The sequence below is a fragment of the Prunus mume genome, linkage group LG1 (assembly GCF_029339155.1).
Source record: "Prunus mume cultivar Tortuosa linkage group LG1, ASM2933915v1, whole genome shotgun sequence".
Lineage (NCBI taxonomy): Eukaryota > Viridiplantae > Streptophyta > Magnoliopsida > Rosales > Rosaceae > Prunus > Prunus mume.
In genome coordinates this window covers 24065245-24084249 of record NC_142698.1, presented here as the reverse complement: position 1 = coordinate 24084249, position 19005 = coordinate 24065245, and the positions used below count along the sequence as shown (strand labels likewise).

Below are 19005 nucleotides of genomic sequence, written 5' to 3'. Positions count from 1 at the left end.
CAGATTGTTATGCTTTGCTTTCCCTTATACTGAAGCAACCTTATAAACTAATTATAATAGAATTATCTGTTGAATAACCATTATTTTATGAGATTATTATTTTGTCACTCAAATAATTGTGGTAAGGTTTTTATTGCTCCAGAATCCATATTATATATGAAATAAACTTTAAGTTTGTGGAAGAATTGAAGAAGAGGATTGGTTTATATTACAATCGGCTATCCCAGATGTCAATTATTGTATTTCATGGTATATTTGATTGTATTCTTGGTAGATATATGATTATGGACTTCCAATTGTCGTTGGCGTCTAGTATTATCTTGTAAACTCTATATCTTTTGTAGTTGTATTTATGAGTTTAATCTGTATTATTCTTGTCCAATGGGCTAATAATTGAAAATCATTAGAATGAGAGGTATTAGAAAGAATTTAAATTCTCATTCTCCAATATCGCTTGTATAAATAAAATAATTCAATAAATAACTTTAGCCCTAAACCCTAAAATGATATGATTGTATATTTAACTGGTATAGCCGCTCGGCTATACTGTATTTTAACCGGCTATACTCTTTAAATATTAATATATTCGAATATTTTAAAGGTATCGCCGCGCGGCTAGACTCTTTATATATATTCAAAATGATCACGAAGCTTGCGCCCGCAGTGGATGGAACTTGCACTCGCAGAGGACGACCATTTCGCTTCTCTATCAACTCAAGCTCCGATTTGTTTTCTTCGGTTTCGGCACCGAAAAAATACCCAACCCGCCTAGGTGGCCAGCCCAGCCGCCTAGCTCCCGCCTAGGCGGATTTTTAGAAACAAAGGGCCTTGCTTGCTTTTCCAAAAGGAAATACTAGAATTGCTTTGCCTCTATTATTGTATTGCTGGACTAGTAACTGGTTTCTTACTTTTTGTTGTTGGAATGTGGAAAGTGCTTGTTGAATGAACAATTATCCAACACTTCATCAATTAATTCCTGTTTGTTCTTATTATATAGGAAAAGGATTGCCATATTATTGTTTTCCCAGGTTTCTTTGTATTCTTTTGAAATTTATGGTTTTTTTCTTCTTCTTTTAATTTGGTGTTTAATTAATTTATTGTATGCATATGTAGTTATATTAAATCGTTGTTGCAGATGGACGAATGAAGATGGGAGGACTTAGAAATGGACTGCTTGGTCAAAGTGTTGGAGAAAGTTGGATTGGAGTCTGCTTTTGGATGTTCATTTTGTGTGCAAGTCATGGTACAAGGCGACCCTCAATCCTTCATGCTGGCAATCTCTCATTTTCCCAGACAACGAATGTATTGAAGTCTGGCCTTGGGATGTCTCTGAATGTCCGGATTTTCAAAATCTTATGGACAGATTTGCGAGTGAGTATCAAATTGATGGGAATCGTTGCTCTTTTTTAAAGTTTGTGATCAATCGGAGCAGCGGAAACGCTAATGTCTCTGCTCAAGCTTCCCAAATGCTGTACAGTAGAAGCCTTTGAATTTGCTGCAAATGTAAAAGTTTTCTCATTTTCTCTTGATTAACAAAACATGTTAATTTTCAAAACCCTCAAGTATACCCAGTTTAATTTTCCTTTTAAATGTAAATGTAGCATTTTTGTTGTTGTGGAATGTGTGCAGGTGTCCTGGCCTTGTGATTTTGAGTTTACCAGGAGATTTATTGGACAGCAAACACACGAACCGAAAGCTGATTGGCAACTGGAAAACTTCGGAGGTGTTAGCATTGGGTTCATGCTTAAATTTGGCGAAAATACTTGCAATTATATAAACATGTTGCAAGAATTTTTATGGTTTAGATTTGTCCAAAGGCTCTGCTCATGGACGTGAGGCATTGTCAATTGTGAAGTTGGTGCCTAATATCAAGTACTTAAATTTGAACTCATTTGTTACCTTCATCTCCTCTTTTGCAGTTTTTTTTTTTTTAAACAAACCCACACCACCGTCTTCCGTTCCGATGTTACTACATCAGGGTGTTTGTATCCTCCTGATAAGAATTAGTATACTTCACCGTATAACTATAAGGATAACAAGGAACGTCCCTCTGTGTTCTTAACCTTTGTCTGTTCTCTGGGATTTCAAAGGGGAAGATAAACCTGAATCTACACCCTCTGTGTCTGTTGTTGCTAGTTTTGTGAGCCCTTAGCTGTGGCTGTCTGCATGCGAGTTCGAGTTTTACCTGAGCTCGTCTATCTGCTTCCTTATCTTCTCAACCACCAGAATGGCATCCCTTGACATCCTGGAGGACGAGCTGATGATGGAGGAAATGTCGATACGTTTTGATGATTCCCTCGATCTGGAGGAGAATATTGAAAACAAAATCACTCTTGTAGGTCTTCTCATTGCTGACCATGAACCCACCCAGGGTATTGTTAAAGATGTGCTGCGTGCAATCTGGACAAACATGGGGCAGGTCAAAGTTTTGAAGGCAAAGGAAAATGTGTACTCAATCACTGTTGGGGATGAAGCGGTGGCTAGCAGACTCATAGACGGAAGTCCGTGGTTTATAAAAGGGAATCCTTTCACCATTAAACCTTGGCCTCTGTACCACTCTTTAGACGATATTGTAGCAAATCGGGCAGTTTTTTGGGTGCAAGCTCACGGCATCCCCCGTAACTTCTGCACTATGAAAAACGCTAGAACCCTTGGTGAAAGGGTTGGAGCAGTTCTTGAGGTGGAGAATTTGGAAACAACAGGTTTCAGAGGCTTTCTCAGATTGAAGATTGACTTTGATGCCACTAAACCACTGATCCCTAGTTTTACTATGCCCTGCCCTACCACTGGAAAGAGGAAGATTAGATTAAAGTATGAAGGTCTGAAGGATTATTGCCGCAACTGTGGACGGCTTGGTCACTCAAGAGGATGCCCCTGGACCATTAACTCCATTAACTCCAGGGGTCTTATACATGCGGGTGGTTTTGAAGACCTCCAAGCTCCAACAATATCTAAAGCAAGCACACACCTCTTCCTTCAACGCCATGCCAACCGAAATGCTCAATCTGGTATGGACTTGAATAATTGGAGGGGATGTTTGGAGAGAGAAAGCGGTGGCTTGTACGGCCTTTCCGGCGTTGTTGAACCGGAATACGTTCAAACCTTCGTGAGGACCCAACAGACACGAATACAGACAAATCCGACAACAAACACGAGGTCCGCTATTTCTCGCAACCCGCAGACTGCAGCCAAAGAAAAATTCTCCCGAGATTGATGCTCCCCAACCGATTCGCATCGCTGCAACACAGGATGGGCCAGGCTATCCTCGCTTTGAGTGACCTACTCGAGCGACTATGCTAATCGCTGATCCTGACTTTGGGACCCGATTTCAAAATGGGACCCGACCATAGCTGTGAATGGGTTGTCTCTCAAAAAAAATTGGTGCGACCGGATAGGGTCCCTCCTTGGGCCTTTGAAAATGCTTCAAACCTTTTAGGGAACAGATTCTTAGATGGGCCTTCAACAGATGCCACACCTCTTAATGTTGGGCCAACGTTTGTTGAGACTGCCACTTCTGAGCCTTCTATTGCCTCATCCAATGCAATTGACCCTGGAAAAAAAAAAGGAAAAGGAAAATTGAAACTGGGGGAAATTCCCATACCTTTGGAGGAAGCCCAACCTGCTAAAAAGCCAAAACTTCTCATAGCCCTCTTCCCAGCCGCTCACTGCGCCTTTCAAACAGAGGAGGTAGAGGGGTTAGAGGTAGACCTAAGGGTATGAAGGGACTCGGCCAAGAAAAAAGGAAACCAGAGAAAAAAAGTAGCAATCCTGTGACTGATTTGGGGAATTTGTGTGATGTTACTATTAGCCCCTCGAAGGAGCTTGAGTTGGCAGAAGGGAGACAACCCACAACTGATTTGGGGTTTTCTCAAAACCCCAAGGCGGTGGTGGCTGGCCTAGAACAGCCACAAGGGGATCATGATACAGCTCTCCTGGAATTGTCAAGGTTTGGGGAATCCCTTGACAATTCTTTATTTGAAGGAGCTCCTTCATTCAAAAAATCCCTCTGTGGTTTTTCTTATGGAAACAAAACAGAACAGCCACAGTATAAAGAACACGAGGAGACAGTGTGGCTATCATAAGGGATTGACTGTTGATCCTATTGGAAGAGCAGGTGGTCTCTGCATTTGGTGGAAATCAACGGTGGAAATTGAATTCTTAGATGTAACAAAGAATTGGATTGATGCAGTGGTCAAGGTGCCTTCTGATTCTTTTTATGGAAGATGCACGTGGGTGTACGGTACGCCATACAACAGCGAGAAAGTGGAGTTTTGGGAGACTTTGAATGCTTGGGGGCGTAAAGATCACATTCCCTGGATGGTTATGGGTGATTTGAACGAAATTTCTTGGCAACATGAAAAAGAAGGAGGAAATGGTTGGAATCCTTCCCGCAGAAGATTCTTAATTGAATTTTTGAACTCTTGTAATTTGATAGATTTGGGGTTTAAAGGTCAAGGTTTCACGTGGGAGAGACTTGTGGGAGACAATGTAATCCTGAGAGAGAGACTTGATCGTGCTCTAGCCAACCCTGAATGGCTTGAAGAGTGGCAAGGCACTTGTGTCACCCATTGCGCTAAGATAGGATCTGATCACTGTCCTATCCTTCTTGACAGTAACCACTGCCTGTCGCAGCAAAGGCAGCATATTCCGTTTTGAAGCGAGATGGCTACATGAGGAGGAATGTGGCAATATCATCAAGGATTGTTGGTCTGATGGAGGCTATGCCAAGAACGATGTGAAATGGACTCGCAACTTGCAGCTTTGCAAGACTCGCTTAATTAAATGGAACAAAGTCCACTTTCTTAACTGCAAAACTCGAATAAGGGAGCTGACCTTGGAACTTGAGCAGCTCCAAAACGAGAACATTCAGGATGTCTGTGTCCCCCAGCAAAGAAGTATCAAAATTGAGCTTGACAAACTCTGGAACTGGGAAGAGCAATATTGGAAGCAACGCTCAAGAATATCGTGGCTCAAATCTGGCGATGCCAACTCAAAATTTTTTCACTTATCAACCATTCAAAGGAGACAAAGAAATCGTGTGGTTAAGATTCAAAATACTAGGGGGGAGTGGCTTGTTGGTGAGAAAGCAGTCAAGAATGAATTCTTTCATTTCTTTCGTGACTTATTCACTACTTCTGGGCCTAGAGATTGGTCTGAAATTCTCAGTAAAGTGGACTCCACCATCACCACAGAGATGAATGCCACACTTCTTGCCCCTTTCACGGAAGAGGAGATTAAATTAGCTACGCACCAACTTGGAGCTGACAAGGCACTGGCCCTGACGGCTTCCCAGGAATGTTCTACAAATTCTTCTGGGATATTGTCAAACCCATTGTCTGTGGAACCACTAGTGATCTTCAATTTGGTCGATGCCGTTTGGAAGCCCTTAATAAGACGTTCATTGCTCTGATTCCTAAAGTCCAAGCGCCAATGAGCACTAATCAGTTTAGGCCAATTGGCCTATGCAACAACTCTTACAAGATTTTGGCTAAAGTCATTGCAAACAGACTGAAATCAATTCTCCCAGACATCATTTCTGAAAACCAGAATGCCTTTGTGCCAGAGAGGCAAATCCAAGACAATATTCTCATGGCACATGAGACATTTCATTATTTGAAATTAAAGAATTCAGGGGGTGTACATGAGGCGGGTTTAAAGATCGACATGAACAAGGCTTATGATCGGATTGAGTGGGATTTTCTAGAGGCTGTAATGTTGAAAATGGGCTTTGCTAGAGTTTGGATCAACCTCATCATGAACTGCATTTCTACGGTTTCCTTTGCAGTTATTATCAATGGCCAACCGGGTAAATTCTTCAAACCGACTCGTGGCCTAAGACAAGGGGATCCGCTTTCTCCCTACCTATTCTTGCTTGTGAGTGAAGCCCTCTCGAGAAACTTGTCTAGTGCTGTTCATAATGGAGAGATCAAAGGCATCCGTATCGCACGCAGATGCCCAATGATTTCCCATCTATTTTTCGCCGACGACGCTTTGTTCTTTGTGAAAGCTGAAGCTCAAAACTGTATGAAGCTAAAAGAGAAGCTGGACAAGTATTGCTTAGCCTCTGGTCAGTGCATCAATTCTCAAAAATCCAGCCTTTTTTTCTCTCCCAACACTCCAGCAAATACTAGACATGATATTTGTGCTCTTCTGAATATTAATGGAGTTGACAACCCTGGAATCTATTTGGGCCTTCCAACAATATGGGGAAGATCCAAGAATGCAGCTCTAGGCTACATCAAAGAGAGGATCCGGAAGAAAATTGATGGCTGGAAACTCAACTCCCTTTCCCTTGCTGGGAAAGAAGTTCTTCTAAAGGCGTAGTAAGCTGCCTTTTCCTATGACTTGTTTTCGTTTCCCGGAAGGAACATGTAATCAAATCAACAGTGACTTGGCTTCATTTTGGTGGGGCAATAATGAGGAGAGCGCTGGAATTCATTGGAAATCCTGGAAAAAATTATGCTTGGCCAAGAAAGTGGGAGGTTTGGGATTTCGCGACTTGTCCAACTTCAATTTAGCTCTTCTTGCCAAGCAAAGTTGGAGAATTATTTTGAACCCTAAAGCTGCTTGGGTTAAGATCTTGAAAGCGCGTTATTTCCCTACGACTGACTTCCTTAATGCAACTAAGGGTTCTCGCCCTTCATGGGCCTGGGTGAGCCTTCTTGAAGGAAGAAAGGCAATGATGAAAGAAGCACGCTTCCAAATTTTTAGTGGCGCAAACACGAATATATGGAACGATATCTGGATCCCTTCCTGTGAGTTGGGACCTGTGAAAACTTTGCAGCCAATTCCTCCTCAAGCCCCCCAATTGGTCCAAGAACTAATGGACAAACAAAACCACACATGGAAGCTGGATAGTATCTCCACCTTCATAAACAATGACATTCTTCAGAGCATCAGATGCATCCCCATTGGTCACTCTTCCAGACCGGATCGCCTTGTTTGGCCATGGAACTCAAGTGGCTCGTATACTGTCAAGTCGGGGTACCACCGTTTTCATGCTAGACAAAATACCGACATTGCAAGCCATAATCACTCCTCACACTTTGTCTCGGAAGGGGTTTGGAAGACCATATGGAAGATGGAGACTCTCCCAAAAATAAAACTGTTTCTTTGGAGAGCTCTATCTGGATCCATCTCAACCAGACTTGCTCTTTTTAAAAGAAAAATTGCAACGGATCCTATCTGCCCAATATGCGAAGGTTTTGAAGAATCGGTGGAGCACATTCTTTTTCTTTGCCCGTGGACTCAACTTGTGTGGTTTGGCTCAGACCTTTCCTACAAAGTTGACCCCCGGAGGATCTCGACTTTTGATAGATGGATTGAAGGCGTTATTTCGATACCTGGCACCTCAAGAACGGATGGCAATTTTTTATTATCTTTTCTCAGTTTCCTGTGTTGGGAAATCTGGAAGGCAAGGTGCAAATTCGTTTTTAATGGGGTTAGCCCTTGATCCGAGGCTTGTGATCACCCATGCTAGAGATGCTTGCTCTGAATATTTAGCGGTTATCTCCAAGGTTGATGCTAGAGGGAACCTTTCTCCTGTTCATCAAGTCCAAGGAACCCGGTGGTCTAATCCAAGCCCAAGCTGTGTAAAATTCAACTTGGATGGCTCTTGGCTTCCTGGCACAATGAAGGGCAGCATTGGCATTGTGTCTCGTAATTCCTCTGGGGATTGGTGTGGTGGTCTTGCCTCCCCACTTTCATGTGTTTCATCTCTTAGTGCAGAAGCGGCAGCAGCTCTTTGTGCTTTACATCTTGCTAAAAACAGGGGTAATATGAAAGTCATCTTGGAGACAGATTGCAAGGTGTTACTAGATGGCATCTCTGGAAATCATGATAACAACTCCTGGGCTATCCTCCCTCTTATTGACGAAATCCATGATGTGGTTTCGAGCTTCGAAGAGGTGATTTGGTCTTGGGTACCTAGGAGTGCAAATCGTGCGGCTCATGCAGCGGCGTCGATAGGTAACAGAGCTATGGAACGCAAAGTTGGGTCGACAGACCACCATTGTCTCTCGTTGGGGTGTTAACATCTGATGGTTTGCCTTGTCCACCTCTTGTTGCATCTGCAATTTAGTTTTAATTCCTATTAGTAGTTAGTTTGCTGGGTAGGGACTGTTTGTTCTAGGTTCCGGTGGAATCTAGCTATGTCTAACCTTGCTTTTGGTAGTTTGTTTCATGTGTTATGCTGGCTCTTTGTGGCTTTTGCCTTCTATCTGTATTTCTATTCCCTGTTTTGGGATCCTTTGGAATACAACATGAATTTCAGACCAAAAAAAAAAAGTACTTAAATTTGAAGGGTACAAAAGTTAATCGGGATGGTCTGTCATGTTGCTATGCGGATGCAAAGATCTGGTGATGTTGGATGCTAGAGATTGTTTTGGTTTCAATGAGAACAATGATGAATTATCAAAGCTTGTGTCTCGTATTAGTAAATTTATGTGCGAGGGTTCTGAATTTCTTTGTTGTATGGACAATTTTGTTCTTCCTGTTGATGGATACTCATTTCATCTGCATGTGGAGGAGACGTGGGATGAAATGCTCAATGATTTGAGCGATGCGTTCAATGATTTGGGCGATGAGGAATAAAGAACTATTTGATGGTACTAAGTGATATCTAATCTTTTTTATATTTACAACACTAATGAGCAATTATGTGTGTTGAGTGTGGTGTGGTGTTCATCTTGTGTTTTTGGACATTGTTACTCTAATGAGGGCTTGTTATGAGTTCCTATCTTCATTTCATTATAAGATGTTTGCTTAATTTGGAAAAATACAACAGTGATAGATGCTTCTCGATTCTTTTTACATTTTGATTTCCACCTGCATATTCATGCCTCTTCTTTTACTTATATCAACTGCAACTCTTGATCATAACTCTTGACTATATCTTTGGAGCTACATTGCAGATTTGCACAAATTGCGTTGCAGTTTCCACAAAATGCATTGCAGTTTTTGTTTCATTTAATTACATTTGGCTATGTTAATTGGATATTGGTATGATTTTTTAAGTTAATTTGATAGTTTATTTATTTATTTACTTATGTTTTAGTTAGATTGTGGATTGGTCATTGTTTTGTCGTCGTTCTTTAGCGTCTTAGTGTTTATGTTATGTTTTGTTATGGAATAATAATTGTATTGTAGTTTCTGTTTTTTAATTCATACAATTCTCTCAAAAATTGATAAGTCTCTGTAAATTTGTTGGTTCTGCATTGTACTTTCTGTTTTCTTTTTGTTTTATGTGCTCTTTACATTGCCCTTGGTAGCTTAACTTTCATTTGTGTTGGCTTTTGAGTGTATTTTTTGTGTGGCAACTGACATTTCTTCGGTGTCATTTTTATTTCACGAAGGAAAGAATGACTAGTGTAGTGTGTCTATGTAGAAACAATAACTATAATGTGTGTATAATGTGCATGCTAGATAGATTGGCAAGATTATAAACGACAATGTTGTGTGTATGTTAGATGATTGTTTAGTGTCCATGTTGAAGGGCACAAAACCCAAAAGAAATAGTTGTAAATGATTTTTGTTTTCGTTTTGCTTAATTGATATTTGCATTGTTTTGTTTTAGAGTGGTAGTCTATTGCAATTTATATATAACTCTAGAGTATGATGGATTTGTAAACAAATCGTGCACGAATTGATGTTGAATTGATTTTTGTTTTGTTTTGTTTTTAAAAACCTTCGATTGTGAATATAAATATTGTGTTACATATTAAATATTAAAAAAGCAAGGTTGGTGTAGTGATTTGTGATTGAGGTTTCATCCCTCGGGAGTCCCCTTAAGATCACAAAATTTTCTTAGTCATTGAACTCCATTTATTAGTCATTGATTTCAAGTAAATTAGGAGAAATTAGTTTTGGGAAAAAAAAGAAGGTGAAATTGGTTTCCTATCAATCACAATAGGAAACTCTGTAGTGACTATAAACCAAAAAGCAACAAATTTACATCAAGAAACTAATGAGAACTTATTTTAATTAACATTAGTTTATAGTCATTTTTGTATAGTGACTATAAACTAATGAATCTTGGTACATAAGAATCAGTATACATTTGTGTCATTTCATTTAGAATTAGACTTAAGATCTTTATTTTCGATCCACCCATTCCATATCAATTGAGTTAAAACTCATGAATAATAATATTATAAACAGATTAGAGATAAGAGTTAGTCAACTTTTTATTTTCTATTTCGTTGGAAACATAAATTAAAGCAAAAGATAGACAATACCTCTTCTATTTCCGAATTCCTTCCCATGTTGTATATTTTTGTTTCTGTGAAAATTACTATCAAGTATTTTTTACTATACATTTCAACATCACACGATTTACTGGAAAATTTCTTAAGGGGAACCATCAACTGCATGCCATGAGAAAAACTCTCTCTCCCATCTGTTGTTGCTGAGATCAAAACTATAAGTCTCAAGCTTTCCACTCTTCCTACACTTTGAAACCCTCCAATCACCATGGGATGGCCATCACCCACCATCAAAATCACTTACAAACGTTCATAAAACCAAGCATAGCCAACATCAAGAAAAACACATGTATTCTTATTTGCTAAACTTGTGGGTCTCTAACTACCACAGTTGACAGTTCATCACTCTCATGCCACTATTTTCCAACTTAACTCATTTATTGAACATCTTTTCCATTGTTACCTTCTCTAGGTTGTTTTGAGCCTAGTGACTTTTAACACCAAAAATAGGGGATGTGAAGGAGAAAAACTTATTTGCAACGGGGATAATACTGGTTTTGCTATTTTCAACCAATAATGCTATATCATGTAGAAGTGTTATCATGTGTGTCATAGTGTTATTGGTTAGGTATAATAAAATACTGTTATCCCCGTTTCATGAAAGTCTTTCTCGATATGAAAGCTTCTCTTTTGGGAGGTCTAACAACTATCGTGTCAGTAAAGCCTTTAACAGCAAAATAAAAAAAAATAAAAAAATAAAAAAAATCTCAACTATGAATGAACAACTAGTTTATATTTTAAGCTATAATATTAATTAATAAAATACATTTTTTTTTAATACAAACGATAATCTAAACCACATGGGAGGGAGAGTTTCTCACACGTATACACAACCAAGATGTCATGAGGTTTGCACCTAAGACCTATGGTTTTCAAGTCAAGACAATTTTTCACTGAGTTAGACCCGGTTCAAGAATTATATAGTGAGGGCCTTAAGGCCCTATCCTATAACTGTCGATCCAAATTGATTAATCATTGAATCAAATTAGTTAATTTTTATCTAATAATTAAAATATATGACCTCATCTAAGGGTCTTATCTAAAACCCTTACTATAGAATGACTCAGACCCGTTAACAAGACATTATTTATATGTGAACTTCGACAGCACGTCGAAATGTAACGTCCACACCAATAGAATGACTCAGACCCGTCAACAAGACATTATTTATATGTGAACTCAGACAGCACGTTGAATCGTAACGACCACACCAAAAAATTTATCGTTGTACACATGCGATTGATGAAGCCAACACGGAACGAATACGATAGACAAGTAATACAGCAAGCATGGCCCCCCGACTCTGGAGTCAGAATTCCCTATCAGCCTTTCAAATTTGGGCTAAGGTGATTGGCCCACTAACCCATTACCCCTTCCCTGAAAATGCCAAAATTGGAATAACAAAAGCCAAGGTGATGGGCCCACTAACCCATTACCCCTCTCTGAAAAGACCAAAATTGGAATAACAAAAGCCAAGGTGATGGGCCCACTAACCCATTACCCTTCCCTAACCTTATTTCGGCTCAGAAAAACCCAGGATAATAAATGCCGATTTAAACTCAGTCCATTTAGTAAATTATGAGAAAATTATTTATTATTAAAAATTAATGTGAGAGAAAGTTATAAGAGAAAGCAGTACTGTTTTTATTTTCTGATTACTGCAGAATCGTTTGAAGATGTAATGATTATGTAGGAATCATTTTACATATGCAAGAATCAATACTAACAACATTTTTAACGAAAAGTTTACAAATGTCAAACTGCTTTCTCACAGAAATTTAACAATGATTATTTTCATAGCACAACAATGACAAACTGGCGCTAAGTGTCACGTTCCATAAATGGCAATGAGACACATCTATACGAGAGTCAAACATTTCACACTTTTTTACTGGCAAAACCCAAAAAAACCCCCACTTGGAAAATCACAATACCTTAGCAAGTAAGAGATTAGAAATCTAGAGATGATGAAGAAACCGACATCAACAGCAACATGGGCACTTCACAAATTGCTTACCATGTCACCTGCCATGGCTCCCAACCAAGACCAAGACCAAGATGGGATTCCCTTCTTGAGTGATAGGCACTTTGCCTTGCATGGGGAGGTCATGATGGTGGTTGTGGTTGTTCTCTTTGCTGCTTTCATTCTCTGCCTTGCTGTGCTTCCATGTCTCAAGCGAGCTAAGAGTCCTCAACCGCGATTGAATTCAGTTGATGAAGAAGATTCTGCTGTTGTTGAGAAGCCATTCAATTGTTTCTCACTGTGGTTGAAGAAAAAGAGGACAGATGATGTTGGTGCACAGGAAAATGGTGCAGCAGAGTTGCCATTGACGTCTTCTAGTTCATAACAAGTGATTTTGTTTTTAGAGAGATTTGCGTGGGGGACTTGGTAAGTGCAGAGCAATTCTGTTTTGGCCTTGTTTGGCTAACATGTAATCTGGGCTGTGGCTGTGATGAGCCTTCCATGATGTCTTTGTCACCGTTAAATGTCCCTTATCTTGTGTTTTTATAATGTTTGAATTCTCAATCACACAGCTAATATCTTCTATGTTCCTTCATTTTTTTCTTGTATATTTGCTACTTCAGTTAGTTGTCTCTTTTATTTTGAACCGTTAGTTTGGATGATTGATTTGTTTGGGAAATCAGAAGCTATCACTCTCCCATTAAGGAAGCAATGAAATGAGTAGGATTGGAAGCTTGGAGCTGGTAGGCTGATCTAATTAATCATTTGAACGACCAAGCGGCGGATATTCCAAGTTCGTAGGAGACAAGGTAGGAGACGAGCATCTTTGATGCCTCTTGGCTCAAACTAGGAGTGGGCATGGATCCGGCCGATTCAAACTGTAGTGGTTGGTTTGGATTGGTTTTAAACACACACACACAAATATAAATTCAAACAGTTCAAAACTGGACGATAATGATTTCTTTAATTGCGTTTTGGGCTTTTGTAAACCGACCTAAACCAAAACAGTTCGTCAGTAGTCCTGATGCCCCTATAATCATAATTAATGTGTGTGGCCATAACTGTTACCAAATGATAATCATAGTTAATTTATATAACACCTGGCATGGATTAGGTGAAGTGATAATGCTACCTCTTGGTCTTAAATCTGGTAAGCAAATTTGTTACCATTATCCTGCATGTCGTTTCGTCACTAGGACTGAAAACACAGCCCTTACTTCAGTCTTTTGTGCTCCTGCTATCTATGATTTGAGTGTTTTCTGGGACTCAAAACATGCTAAAATCATAGAAGATGTGTAGCAAACATTTTCACTTGGTTAATTGTGGGTAAAGACTGTAAATAAAAATAAAACACGTGCATTGATGCACGCGGAATGCCTTCGATTACAAGAAGAAACACAGTTGTCATATTCATGCGGGGCTGGTAAGTCACCTGCATTGTGATGAATTTTCACAAAAGAGCATCAAGGTTACATCATTTATGGGTACCATATTATCCGTTACAGATCGTCAAGCTAAGAAACAATACTATAGTACACATATTACAACACCCAATCAAGTTGGCCAAATGCAGTTGATTCTTTCGCCACTATTTACAAGGATTACCCAAATCAGAAAACCAAACTGCCGACTAATATAGAAGCAAGTGGAACTGTTAGGTTGTCATCAAGGTTAGTGCTTATCGGGAGTGATTCTACCAGTGCTGAGGCAAGAGACACAACCAAGAAACCCAAAACCATACCCCAACTCTCCTGAACAAATCCAAATCTGGAGAAATAGTGCATATACCTGTCAACATTGCCAACCAGTAAGAAACATGCTAGATTCTAAGGTTCAATCCAGTTCTAAAACAGCAACAAAATAAGCAAGCAAAGTTACCCGATAGATGTTAAAAAACCAGCAGATGCCATTGCAACACTACCAACTATGGATTTGTTTCTGTTGTATGGAATTTTCCGAGTACCAAACCGCCTACCAACAATGTCTGCTAAACCTGAAGGAAGTAAGTAAAATCAATTATAATCCTTCAATAGAAGTTTGATATAAGTCCTGAGCAGCTTAACCATGAAATCAAGTGTTTTACTAGAAAAGCTAAAAGTCAACCTAAATCAAGACAACAGAATGGACAAACTGAATCAGTTAGATGTACCATCTCCAGCACACAGATTGCATATAAGAGCAATTGCAATGGGGGAAGTTCTCCAATAGATTATACAAGCCAAAGTTATTGTCGTGGCATAGTACAGTGGCCCCTTAAGAAGTTCCCTGATGCATGAAGTAAAGGGAAAATAAGAAATCATGTATGAAACTTATTAGGTAATCAACAAATTGAAATAAGCATAAAGCAAACATTGTTTGTAGTCTTCGCTCATACATGGCTTACTTCTAGAAATTTGGTTCCCACTAGCAGGCATCAAAATTTCAAGGGCCAACAAATTGGTAAATAACCATAACCTATTCCTCTGCTGACCAATGAGAGGAAGTAGTTTCCTTTTGGAAGGATCTAGATGGGGTTATGTGTTGGGGAGTTGGGTAATGAGATAATTGGGTCTTCCATCATGTGGTAATCTCCAGCGTTAATTTTTGGGATCCAGTTGTGAAGATTGTAAAGGAGATTGAAATGCAGCAAAAGAAAGTTCTTATCTAGAGGAGGTAGTCTTACATTAGTTTGATCGGTTTTCACTTTGAGAAGTTTGTAGACTCATCATCTATCTCTTTACAATCCCGAGAAAAGTGACAAACAGATTTGAAAAACTAATGAGAGATTATTCGGGAATGTTTATAGCAGAAAAGTCTTTCAAAATCATTACCTGTAGTCTCCATATCTGCTTATTGATTTCACTGTTGCTTCATCTTTCCATATACCGAGTCCCAATAGAAGCATACGGAAAATATTGATGCCTGGAGTAAGAGATGCTAAAAATGCTCCTCGAAGGCCAGAACTGTAATTATACATAGTACCTATTATCAGTCAGATGCATGGTAAAGTTATTAAAACGACTTATTTAGTCATGCGATTACCTGAATAGAGGCCAGCAAAGCATGAAAACTAGGCCAATGCTTACATGCACACACTTTCTATTGAGTTTCTACAAAAGAAAAGATAACATACTCTTAGATGCACAGGCTTTTAGGACAGTAAGTTATGCTAAGAAGGAGAATCTATCTGTCACAATATAGAAATTGAAGCAGAACCCGTGATAGGATCAGATTTCCCTTCTCCTACATGTTGAGAAGGCAAAAGGCATGCAAAAGTCTAAAAGCAATAAATTTACAAGAGCAAGCATGTCCCTATTTAGGCTAAGAATTAGAGGGATGAGATGTTGCATACGACAAAACTGTAAATACTAATACAACTCCTCGATTGTAAAACAATCTATCACACTCCATCTCAATTGATCACTCCCTTGTTTGAGATTTAATGAGACCTAATGACAGTGGATCCCCTTGCTGTAGCTTAAGTTCCCTAGCAGACAGACAATCTAGCAAACCCGCTAAAATCAGCTATCAAAACATGGGAAAAGATAAATAATCTGAAAGCACTTTCAGCAGGGATGACTACTACAGGCACACAGACAGTGAACCACCAAACACTCACTGGTTAAGTTCATACAAGCTCACTCTTCAGCTATTACTTGCAGAGGAAAATACTAGCAGCCCCTTCTAACAAAAAAGAAACAACATTCAATCCTGCTACATGTGGCATGCTTTTGCTCCCCATTCTTCACAACAGCAGCAGCTTTAGTGGTACAACCAATTATATTTCCAGTATACTTAAGCATAAATAGTCTCCTTTGGAAGTTGTCAGTACACTAATTGAGGCGAGGTTTACAGTTGCAATTTTTAACCAATTTTGTAAAATCTTTTAGCTATGGTTCTTAATTATCAACAAAATCAGTGCTTTCCCACAAATCAATCAGAACCCAACACAACCCACCAAAGATTAGACGAAAAATTGTATATCGAAACAGAAAACGTATACAAATACGTACAAATACGCGTTATACTGGGTACCCAAAAGAGAAGAGAAAGATGGGATTTTGACCTGGTCGAAGACCCCACGTTTGGCGGTCTCTTCCCACAACAGAAGGAAGAACAGAGCAACACCACCGGCAATGAAGGTAGCGCAAATATCAGCGACGACCGGGTTTTGCGGGTTTTGAGGAAGCATAGTGGCGAGAGCTGACGTGACTTGGCGGCGACGAATCCGATGCTTGATGGTGGTTGTTGTTAGTGGATATCTGAGTGTGCCATCGAGAAGAGAGTAGGAGGTAATGTCTGAGATTGATTTGGGAGTGAGAAGAAGAAAACCAAGTCCAAAGGTAGAAGACGGTCGTGGTAGGTGTCCTACATGGCACGGAAACGAACATGGTGTGCCTGTGCCTATTGGATCTAAGGCGAGGCAAGAGTGCATTTTTGCTCCAATCAAATGCTCTGAACCTTTGTCCAAAAATAAAAAAATGCTCTGAACCAACTTACCCTTCCCTTATTTGCACTTTAAAAAAATAATAATAATAATATTTGTTTTTTGTTTTTTGTTTTTGTGTAAATTCCACTAGTACTGTGTAAAATTAGTGTAAAACCGTCATACTGTGTAAAATTAGTCATTTCCACCTTCGGTAAAGTTATCCATTTGAATGGGAGTACTATACGTTGATGTGGTTGTATTTGATATGTAGCTGTATTTGGATGGGAGTATTATGTAACGTTGATGTGGTATTACTGTATCATTCTATAATTTCTCTCGAGATGGACTGGCTATTATTTAATTTTCCTGAATTAAGCTTATACAACTAAGCGCAATTTATAACTCTCCAAAGTCAATATTGGGCTAGAACCCACTATAGCCCAAACGTGGATCCACCCCTGCACACAAGCTACCCACATAAGGAACAACTATTTGATTGTGGATTGGATGCTCTAATTCTTAGCAACATGTCGAGAGGTGATTTCTCTTTTCATGGAATATATTAAGTACTTTACTTATATATGTCTTTAAAAAAAAAAAATCAAAATACTTATATATATCTAGGGTAAGAGAATGCTATCTACTTTGTCCTTTATACATTTTTGTATTCCGTTTTTATCCTATAATGTGGTTTGATGATCAAAATTGTCTATCTTCTAGGTCACCGTTAAAGATCTTCTATACAAAACATTAAACAAATAAAAAATAATTTAGCCATCGAACTGTTTTCGGATAAATAGATGAACCCTAGTGTTTGGATGAGACAATGAATTATACTATTAATCAAATGTCAAAAATGATTTTCATTTCGACTGATCTTTTTCAGGAATGACCTTAAAAATGAACAATTTCGATTATCATACAAATTGCATAATAAGAAGGAGAAGGGGGAAGACATAAAACAATGTAGCTAGTGTTTTCTATCTAAGGTAATGCCCTTTTGATAGACAGTCTGGTAATGTTCATCTTGCTAGATATTGAATATGGATCAAATAGTCAAAAAGTATTGATCTAAACAATGGTCTAAATTCACAGTATGACAATATATAAGTATTTTACGTCGCCAGATTGTCTATTGTGAATTTGGATCATTGATCATATTAGTTAATGCAAAAATGTGTGTGGTACAAACTGGCAAAATGAAAATATAAGCATTTGTCTGGCGGCACAAGAATATTGAAATTATTCATGAATCTAATGTACATAGTAAGTGTGAACTATTCCACATGGCTCATGAACCGATACTCTGCACGAACTTATACTTTGCATGTATGTAGAGAAATTATTGTATGCGCCCGTTGTATATAATTTTTACAAGGTAATTGAATTAAGTATATAATTTTTTACAAGGTAATCATAGTTATTGAGAACACAAAAATTTCTACCCTGTAATTAAAATATTTGATACTAAACACAAATTTACAAATGCTTTTAGGAACTAGATTTGTATTTCTAGACATGTTCTTGGGGGCGTCATTATACACACTCTCATTTTATCCCGTAGTTTAACATTTAATTTTCTATGCCCTTGTGATTGGAAACTCTAGCAGTCTATGGGGCATCACCTTAATGCTCACCTTACTAGTCCAATTGTGACAAATACTAAACCATTGAGAAAAATGTATTTGAACCAAATACTTCATTAGTATTTGTAGTGTGTCATATACCATGTGTAGAAATTATATTAGAAAACATATATATACTCCAAGAAATGAAAATAAAGATAAAGATGTAGCCCTAGTAAGAGATTTTCTGTGTAGGATGTTTGTTCTTTAATAAAGAACGGACACGCATCAATAATTAGTACAGTAAAAAAACGAATCAATTGATCCGGATTAGAATTAGTTGTCAAAACTATTCAGTTAAAACAAATAGTTCATTTTGACAAAACTAGTTGCCAAATTTCTGTTGTTTACTTACGATCGTACGTGTTTCAAAAGTCACTATAATTTTGATTTTATTTCAGCTTATACGATCCCATGTTACTTCAATATAAGGATTAAGAAATATAATTATATGGAGCCAAGAGAGATAAAAATGGTAGTTTTGATCAAAAGGAAAGTAAAAACAAGACAAACTAGAGAAACTATAGCTTGTTCCTATCCAAGATTCTCTAGTTATTTCTCTTTGTTTAGTATCTATAAAAGGGGACATATAGAGAACCCTAATACTCACTTGCTCTAATCATTTTTCTTTTGTGATGTTAGTATCGTATGAGTAACATTCTAGGCTTTGGTTTTCTAGGTTATAATTAATGTCATTTTGGCTAACATCTGTTTGACTGCTTGGCTTTTTCAGGTTACAAACATACA

The 19005-nt window shown here is 38.4% G+C and overlaps 3 protein-coding genes across 3 annotated transcripts; 2 read left to right on the top strand and 1 right to left on the bottom strand.

Annotated features, from left to right (window-relative positions):
• Positions 1-2227: 2227 nt before the first annotated feature.
• On the top strand, positions 2228-3214 carry LOC148921381 (uncharacterized). Its single transcript, XM_089048737.1, has one exon. The coding sequence runs from the start codon at positions 2228-2230 to the stop codon at positions 3212-3214; it is 987 nt and encodes a 328-aa protein (XP_088904863.1).
• Positions 3215-3716: 502 nt separating this feature from the next.
• Positions 3717-5410, top strand: LOC148921380 (uncharacterized). Its single transcript, XM_089048732.1, has 4 exons — positions 3717-4011; positions 4115-4327; positions 4436-4547; positions 4633-5410. The coding sequence occupies exons 1-4, from the start codon at positions 3717-3719 to the stop codon at positions 5408-5410; spliced, it is 1398 nt and encodes a 465-aa protein (XP_088904858.1).
• An 8198-nt stretch (positions 5411-13608) lies between these two features.
• On the bottom strand, positions 13609-16687 carry FOLK (Phosphatidate cytidylyltransferase family protein). The gene is made up of 6 exons (XM_008223185.3): positions 16271-16687; positions 15247-15314; positions 15036-15167; positions 14375-14490; positions 14104-14218; positions 13609-14013 (listed from the first exon to the last, which is right to left on the bottom strand). The coding sequence occupies exons 1-6, from the start codon at positions 16637-16639 to the stop codon at positions 13836-13838; spliced, it is 978 nt and encodes a 325-aa protein (XP_008221407.2). The 5' UTR covers positions 16640-16687; the 3' UTR covers positions 13609-13835.
• Between the last annotated feature and the right edge of the window lie 2318 nt (positions 16688-19005).

What these genes read in the sequence shown, in the direction of transcription:
- FOLK (XM_008223185.3), bottom strand. Translation starts at nt 16,639, where the DNA reads ATGCACTCTTGCCTCGCCTTAGATCCAATAGGCACAGGCACACCATGT. An exon ending in AACGTGGGGTCTTCGACCAG is followed by an intron (nt 15,315 to 16,270) that starts GTCAAAATCCCA and finishes TTTCTTTTGTAG; the next exon opens with AAACTCAATAGAAAGTGTGT. An exon ending in CTTTGCTGGCCTCTATTCAG is followed by an intron (nt 15,168 to 15,246) that starts GTAATCGCATGA and finishes GTATAATTACAG; the next exon opens with TTCTGGCCTTCGAGGAGCAT.
- LOC148921380 (XM_089048732.1), top strand. Translation starts at nt 3,717, where the DNA reads ATGAAGGGACTCGGCCAAGAAAAAAGGAAACCAGAGAAAAAAAGTAGC. An exon ending in CATTCCCTGGATGGTTATGG is followed by an intron (nt 4,328 to 4,435) that starts GTGATTTGAACG and finishes GTAATTTGATAG; the next exon opens with ATTTGGGGTTTAAAGGTCAA. An exon ending in CCTGAATGGCTTGAAGAGTG is followed by an intron (nt 4,548 to 4,632) that starts GCAAGGCACTTG and finishes TGCCTGTCGCAG; the next exon opens with CAAAGGCAGCATATTCCGTT.
- LOC148921381 (XM_089048737.1), top strand. Translation starts at nt 2,228, where the DNA reads ATGGCATCCCTTGACATCCTGGAGGACGAGCTGATGATGGAGGAAATG.